At 55.8% G+C, this 7,868-nt stretch overlaps 1 protein-coding gene across 3 annotated transcripts in view; it reads left to right on the forward strand.

Moving 5' to 3' along the window:
• STRN4 (striatin 4) overlaps positions 1 to 7,663 on the forward strand; it is a 27,092-nt gene extending 19,429 nt beyond the window's left edge. Inside the window, exons 10-18 of one of the 3 annotated variants that reach the window (XR_010024654.1) lie at positions 1,527 to 1,702; positions 1,805 to 1,852; positions 2,217 to 2,338; positions 3,522 to 3,692; positions 3,856 to 4,029; positions 4,506 to 4,604; positions 4,751 to 4,837; positions 6,366 to 6,590; positions 6,816 to 7,663. Coding sequence is in view for 2 of the 3 variants with exons in the window: in XM_063112093.1 (XP_062968163.1) it covers positions 1,527 to 1,702; positions 1,805 to 1,852; positions 2,217 to 2,338; positions 3,522 to 3,692; positions 3,856 to 4,029; positions 4,506 to 4,604; positions 4,751 to 4,837; positions 6,366 to 6,535 (1,047 nt within the window). In the remaining variant the exon portion in view is untranslated. Of the gene's footprint in view, positions 1 to 1,526; positions 1,703 to 1,804; positions 1,853 to 2,216; positions 2,339 to 3,521; positions 3,693 to 3,855; positions 4,030 to 4,505; positions 4,605 to 4,750; positions 4,838 to 6,365 lie in introns of all 3 variants that reach the window. The other 2 variants (XM_063112093.1, XM_063112094.1) reach the window with 2 other exon arrangements.
• Positions 7,664 to 7,868: the final 205 nt, after the last annotated feature.

Consider the following 7,868-nt stretch of genomic DNA (forward strand, 5'->3'; position numbering starts at 1 on the left):
AGGTGCAGAGCCTGGAAGACTCTGGAGTCTGTGTCTTAATCACAGTGCTAGGCTCCTCCCCTCTGTGGTTCCTCCTGCCCCTGGTGCATTGGGATGCAGTAAGAGGGCGTCAAGCCAAAAAAAAACAAACAAAAAAATCAGGCTAATCTAGTTGAATGGCAGAGTCAGGCTGGAATGAAGGGTCCACTTGTGGCCAGTGTTCTGAGCCTGAGATCCATGCACAAGCCTCTGGCCACCTAGGGACCTTTGAAATGGGTGTGTGTGTGCATTTCCCTGTGGCAGAACAGGCTCTCGGTTGGTGATCCCAGCAAAGTTGGGGCACCGCTGTAGAATGCTAGGAAGTGAGACAGCGGAGGTTTTGAGCAGTGGAGTGTGCTGTAGGGCTTCTCTGCTCACCCTGAGATGTCACCCCCTCTCGGGGAGTTGGGGGTGGTGGTGACCACAGGGCAGCAGCTCCTTCAGCTCAGAAAAACTGTGGCACAAGTGATGGCTGAGGCAGGGACCTTGGGGCGGATTGAACCCAGATGAAGGGGTTTGAAAATGTGAACTCCATCTTGGGGCAGGGCACTGAAGAAGCCTGCCTGACAGTCTGCTTGTTGCCTTCCCCACACCTGGCCCTCCTCAGGTCCCCCACTTGGTGAGCAGCACCACCTTCCATCAGGACGTGTGTGGTGTCTCTGGGATTTGCCCACAGAGGCCTGTTGATTCTCCTCCCAAACCTCCCCCACTTGTGTACTCGTCTCCATCTCCACAGTCAAGTGTCCGGTCTAAATATCATCGTCTTTCTAAAACTTAATGACTGCTTAAAATTTCTCCCTGCAGCGTCTCTTACCTTCCCCTAATCTGAGCCTCATGTCGTTCCCCTGCTCTAAATCCCTTCAGGGCTCCCCAGTTCTCTTAGGCTCTTAGGATGAAATGCAGATTCTTGAATGTGGCTCACCATTCTGGTTCCTGCTGACCTTTCAGGCCTTATCTCCTGCCACTCTCCCCTTTGCTTTCTGCATCCAAGCTATACTGGCTCTCAGGCCTTGCTGCCTCCTGCCTGAGGCTATTGCACATGCAGTTTCCTTCTCTAGTCCCCCTCCCCTTATCTGGTTAAGTCCTGCCCACTTGTTACTTCCTCCGGAAAGCCTTATTGACCCCCACAGAGGTGATCAGGCTGCCTGGTATCTCCTCCTCATGTATTTTTAATTCATAGCATTGCTCGTAGTTCATAATCCTGTGCACTTGTGTGATGATCTGATTGTCTCCCTTGATCCCTCTCTGACATGCGAAACTTGAAGGGTTCACGCTCATCTTTGCCTCCCCAGAACCTAGCACGTTTCAGGAACTTATGGAGTGAGTGAGAGGACTCTGCACTGCAGAGAGGAAGGGGAGAGCATCCCGGGCTGGAGCCCAGTCTACAAGGGCATTCTTTGGAGGGTGGGTGTGGGGGGAAGGGAGGGGTCCTGAAGTCCTAGGTGTCAGTGTCTGCATGACTGCCAGGATGGACGAGAAGTCACTGAGGCAGCTCCCCTCCACCCCAGCTGTCTGACAGCAAAGATGCTTTCAAGAAGACATGGAACCCCAAGTTCACCCTCCGCTCACACTACGACGGCATCCGCTCCTTGGCTTTCCACCACAGCCAGTCGGCTTTGCTCACTGCCTCTGAGGATGGCACGCTCAAGCTTTGGAACCTGCAGAAGGCGGTTACAGCCAAGAAGTGAGGGCAACAATCCCTGAGCAGGGTGCAGGGGCATCTGGGCCCAGGGGACAGGGAGTGACAGGGGTCTCCGTGACATGTGGCTCCTCTGTCTCTCCACAGGAATGCTGCGCTAGATGTAGAACCCATCCACGCCTTCCGGGCTCACAGGTACGGAGGTGCCCTTGAGCCTGCTAGAAACCTCACCTCCAAAGGTAGTCAGACCCCTGACCAACTTTCTGCCACCCCAGGAGGCCAATGGCAGGAGAGAGGGCAGCAGGAGGCCTCTGAGTCCCTGTGCCTGTCCTGTCCTGTATATCTCTAACCTCTGTACGTGCATGCAGCCCTTTAGTGGAGGAAACAAAGGTGGGGGATGGGAGAAGGCAGGAGACAGGCAGCGTGGGTGGTGCACCAGATGCTGACTTCCTTTTGGCTATCCTTGGAAAATGCTAGTAGAGAATTTCAGTGTCCTGTAGCTGGGGAAAGTTTTGAATGTCCTTTCTTATCCCCCTTCATCCACCTTTGTATCCTTCAGAGGCCCTGTGTTGGCAGTTGCCATGGGTAACAACAGCGAATACTGTTACAGTGGTGGTGCAGATTCCTGCATCCACAGTTGGAAGATTCCGGACCTCAACATGGACCCCTATGATGGTTACGGTGAGGACAGCTCCCCTCACTTCTTCTTCCTTACCCCTGTCCCCTGGGGCCTCATCATTCCCTCCATACTCACACATTGTCTACCTTGTACGACAGTGCAGGCACCGGGAGTGTTCGTGAAGGGGCTCCCAGTCTGGTTAGCTGCGGAGCAGTATGACTCAGCTTGTGGCTGCGGGATAGGCGAGATGAGGCAGGAGTGAGGGTGGGAGATGGTGGTTGAGCTGACTCTGAGAATAGCATGAACTGGCTGCTTGGCAGACAGAGGCGGGGCTGGCCCTGGCAGCGCTCTGTGATCAGGGATCAGCCAGAGTCCTTACGTGGTTGAGTGGAGGGAAAGCTTGAGGAGAAAGTAGAGAAGGTGGAGTTAGCTGGGCCAGGTTATAGGGATTTGGGGCTTTATCTTTGGGGCACCTTTAAAAGTTTAGTGGAGAGTGACCAGACTGTCGCTTCTGTTCACTGTCCATCCCTCTGCTCTCTGATGCCTTTTTTGATCATGCATGTGCCCTTGTGCTACATTTTGTCATGGTAGAATTCAGAGGTCTGTATCTCCTCTCAAGGAACATGTACCATTTTCCTGAGAACAGTCTCACCCTGCAAAAGGTCCAGGGTCAGTCCTAGCTAAGCGAGCGAGCACACTTTGGGTGTCAGCGGGGCTCAGGCTAGAACCACCTGTGTGGACTCTAGTGGCCAAGGAGGCAGTGGCGGGGCTTTGGAGAGACTGGGCAAGGTTTGTGCACTTGGGCATAGGCAGAAAGGACTGCACAGGCCAAGGGTGGGGCCAACTTCAGTGAACAGAGGCTGGGTGCCCACCTGCAGGGACCAGAACCACCAGTGTTCCTTCTTGTCTTAACTGAGTCCTAAATTTTATGCATTGAGTGCCCAATTTCTGGGCCCTGGGGAGACATCAGGGAACAGAGGGAAAATTCTTGCTCTCTGGAGCTCCTAGGGTGGCTTCAGTGCTCTAGAATCTTTCCAGAAGAGGTATAGGTGAGAGTGTGAGCAGCTGCCAGGCACAGGTTGCAGTGGTGGGTAGCTCATGAGAACCAGGGTTCTGAGAGTGATGCTGGATGGACAGATGGCTTGAGCCCCGCCACTTGGGTCTTGGCTGGGCTGGAGCTCCTGGGCTGCCTTGGGTGGGGCTGGCTACCCTGAAACAGCCTCTTTCCTCCTGCGATGGCTCTAGACCCCAGCGTGCTAAGCCATGTCCTGGAGGGCCATGGGGATGCCGTGTGGGGCCTGGCCTTCAATTCCACCTCCCAGCGCCTGGTCTCCTGCTCTGCTGATGGCACCGTCCGCATCTGGGACCCCAGCAGCAGCAGCCCGACCTGCCTCTGTACCTTCCCCACAGCCAGTGGTGAGTGGGGGAACCTTGGCACCTCACCTGGGAGTGGTATAAAGCCGAAGGCCATTGGGGTGGCTCCCGATGAGGGTCTGGCTTCCCGACTTGCAGTTTCCCTCCCCCAGGACAGTGCTCAGTGCAGGTCCCTTAGGCAGCCTTCTCCTCCCTCTGCCCTCAGAACATGGGATTCCCACCTCAGTGGCCTTTACCAGCACCGAGCCTGCCCACATCGTGGCCTCCTTCCGCTCTGGTGACACTGTCCTGTTTGACCTGGAGGCTGGCAGTGCCCTCCTCACCCTGGAGTCCCGGGGAGGCAGTGGTAAGGGGGCCCCCAAGCCTGCAGCTGAGCCAGGTCAGTGGGACTGGGGTCTGAATGCTTCCAAGGCCTCAGTTCTTTGTGTGGCTTTTGTGACCCAGTTGCCAGTCAGCTCAAGATGAGTTCCCTGCACTTTCAGGGGCTTTGAACAGGAAGGAAGTAAGGTCCAGTGGAGGGGCCCAGCCCCTGCCCATGCACACAGCTCCAGGCTCTCGGGGGGTGGGGGTGGGCAGTGTGTCATGGACGCCCCATTGGGTTCACTTGGTAGAGTGGATGGAACGTTCTCATGTATGTTATCACTGCTTCCTCACCCCGAACACAGGACCCACATGCCCATTTTGCAGAAGCAGCAGTATGGCCCAGGGAAGCGAGTGGCCTGTGTGCCCAGCCCACTTGGATATCTAGGCAGAGGCTCGAGGGGGTGGGGTCATCAGTGCTCCTCTTTTGCCTCTGTCCTTGTCTCCCTGATTTTCTGCTCGACATCCTTCCCTCTCCCCCTCTTTTCCTTATAGGCCCAACCCAGATCAACCAGGTGGTGTGTCATCCAAACCAGCCCCTCACCATCACTGCCCATGACGACAGGGGCATCCGCTTCCTGGACAATCGGACAGGTAAGGGGGTGGGGTTGGAGCAGACTTAGACAACAGAGATTCTGGTCCACACTGGAGACTCTCTGAGCATCCCCTCCAGCCCTTCACCTTCCCAGGCAAGACACAGAGTGGGAAGGGAACCTGCCACTCACTTTCTCTCCCTTCAGGTAAATCTGTTCACTCCATGGTTGCCCACCTGGATGCTGTCACCTGTCTAGCCGTGGACCCCAATGGTGTATTCCTGATGTCAGGAAGTAAGTTGGGACCCTCTTGGCTATTTCTTCCCCAGCAGGGGTGCAGCAGGCTGGGTCCACCAGGGTTGGGGAAAAGAAAAGAAGACCTGGGCACTGGCCCTGGGCGAGTGCTCCAGGGCCTTCCTGAGGCTGGGAGATGGGGGAGCCTGTCAGTGGCAGGAAGAATGGTGGTCGGTGACAATGGTAACAGCATAGCACTGTGTGCTCAGAGCCCACAGGAGGCACTTAGCTCAATCTTCTTGTTTAATCTTCTCAATAACTCTATTCAGTTGGTACTTTCATGTGTGACCTGAGGCTCAGAGAAGTTTCGTACCTTGGTCACAGTTTAGTGTGTTGCAGGACTTGAAGTCCAGCTCTATCCAACTGAATCCCCACAGGGATTTTGAGCGTTTGGTCCCATGCTGCTTTCTCTGGGTAAGGGCACTGAGGCCCAGCAACTGTGGGGCTATGCCTGGAAGAGATAGGGAGGGACTTGGGCGGGTGGAGAAGGGCCTGGAGCTCCCCTCTTCTCTGTTGCTCAGCATTAGGCCCCCATCAGACCCTTGTCAGTGGTGGCAAGTGAATGAGTGCAAGAGCGTGTTTGTGTGTGCGTATGAGGGCACAGAGGTGCAAGTGATGGTAGTGCAGGGTGTGGATGGGCTTGTAGTGGGTCACAGCTGGGCTCTGCCTCCTCACCATATGGTCATTGAGGAGTGGTCATCAGGAAGTGGTCATGGGGGAGTGGTCTGGCCCTGGACCTCATCCTCCACCTGCCCTGTGACAGTAGCAGCTGTCTCCTAGGAGGATGGATGAGTGACTGGTACGTGAATCAAGCATGGTGCAGAGAAGTATTAGCACTGGGCTCGGGTCCCCACAGAAAAGGCTCAATCTGGGAGTTGTTAGGACAGTGGAGAGCTGAGCCTTCATGCCACTGGCCTCCATCTGGTCTCCACCACAGCCAGCCTGATCCTCCTAAGGCATAGATCAGGCCATCACCCTCGGAGCAAAGCTGGGGTCCTCACCATGGCCCCGCAGCCCTGCCCAGTCAGCTCTCTCACCTCCTCCTTCCTCTTCTTCGCTCCTGCTCCTACAGCCATACCTGCCTCTGTCAGTCCTCAAAGCAGCAGGAGCTCCTGCCCTGGCTGGCCCTGCTGTCTGGAGGGTCCTTCCCCTCATTTCCTCCTTGGGCCATTCTGTCCTCACACCGATCACATGGTGTCGCTTTCTTCTGTTTTCTTGTTTACTGTCTCTCCCATACTGCAGTGTGGATAGGGGAGGGAGGTTGGCCTGTTTTGTTCACTGCACTCCCAGGGCCTGGTACACACTAGGTAGTCCATAAATACTTGGTGGCTAGATAGACGGTTGACAGGATAGGACAGAAAAGTTCTCCATTGGACATCAGGAGGTGACTGGGCAGAGGGATTGGGGGGTAAGGGTTTGAGCTCCCACCTGACCCCAGGGCATCTGGATGAAGCCAGGTGAGGGGTTCCAGAGCTGGGTATGAGAGAGGAGCTTGGTGACAGTCCCTTTTGCTCCCATCCCTGTGCAGGCCATGACTGCTCCTTGCGTCTCTGGAGCCTGGACAACAAGACGTGTGTGCAGGAGATCACAGCCCACCGAAAGAAGCATGAAGAGGCCATCCACGCTGTAGCCTGTCACCCCAGCAAGGCCCTCATTGCCAGTGCTGGCGCTGATGCCCTGGCCAAGGTCTTCGTATGATGCCCACCTGGCCGACACGCTGGCTGGGGAGTAGGGCTGGGCAGGTGGGGCTGAGGTGAGGGCCAGGGGCCATTTGTGCTCTGGCTAGGAGGATAGAAACCCCCTGCATCCTCACCTCTCGTGGGCCCTCATACACACCTTTTGCTTGGCAGTTCCAGGTTGTGCCAAGTCCCACTATCCAGTCGCTGGGTAGCCCTTGAGCATGCAGGAGAGGGACTTGAGACCTAGAGAGGGCCCTAGAGGTTGTGGTCCAGTTTCTCCTCCCTTCTGTCTCCCACAGGTGACTCCCAGCCTCACTCCAGAGGCTCAAGTCTCTTCCCACCTGCCATGGAGCCTGGTGGTGCTAATGGCCCTTTCCCCAGGTATCCCCTCCCCCAAACATCCACCCTTGAGGATGGACTCTGAGGGTTTTCTCCCATGCCTTGTCAACTATTTCTGGTCTCAGAGCTGTGTTCTTGATGGTAGCACAGCCAGGGCCAGGTTTCCCTGAGGGTCAGTTTTTCCAAGATGCCAGAAGGTGCCAGGTTTTCCCCTCCTCTCCATCCTCCCAGACCTGGGTGGGAGCCGTGCTGGGAGGAATCCCCAAATGCTTCTTTCCCTGGGTCTGCCAGGGGCCTTGGAGCCAGCTGGACCCCAGGCCGTCCTCACTGGGAGCACAGGGCCTGGCCCACCTTTCTTTCCAGTCCCCTGTACCCTGCTTTCCAGACACTAACCAATGCCTCCTAAGCCAAGAACTACCTGAGGGAGGGTGACTCCCCATCCTCCCTCAATATTTCTCCAAGGGCAACCCTCCTAGCCTCCCACAGGGTAACCCATAGGGAGAGATGGTCTTCTCTCCCCCCTCCCTTGGGTGTGGAGGGTGGAGTGGGGTCCCCTGGGCCCCCCATAACTCCCTGTATATCTGTATAAATAAATGGGATTTTAATGGAGCCCCATCCCTGTCCACGTTATCACTGTGTGATAGTCTGTCAGTCTGCTGGCCCTCCACTCTTTTCCTCTATTTATTTCACTCTGTTTGGGTTCCACCCTGAGCCCTTGGTCCCCCTTCCAGGTTCCTGTTTATGAGCCCAATCCTCTCTGCCCCAATCTTGTATGTGAAAACTTGTCTCAATAAACCCTTTGGAATAAGATGGGTGCCATTTGTTGAGGGGACTGGGGACTTTGGGGGAGGAGTAACAGACTCTGCCTGGGTTGGGTGGAGTTTGGAGAAAGGGGATATGATAAGTTGGGGTTTTGTGGTAGGGCAAGGGGGGTCAGAAAGGGGCCCAGAGTTTGGGTGGAGTATGGGTGGAGGGGCGGAAATGGCATAAGACCGAATCTCCTTGTGCCCTTC

The sequence above is a fragment of the Cynocephalus volans genome, chromosome 10, assembly GCF_027409185.1.
Source record: "Cynocephalus volans isolate mCynVol1 chromosome 10, mCynVol1.pri, whole genome shotgun sequence".
Lineage (NCBI taxonomy): Eukaryota > Metazoa > Chordata > Mammalia > Dermoptera > Cynocephalidae > Cynocephalus > Cynocephalus volans.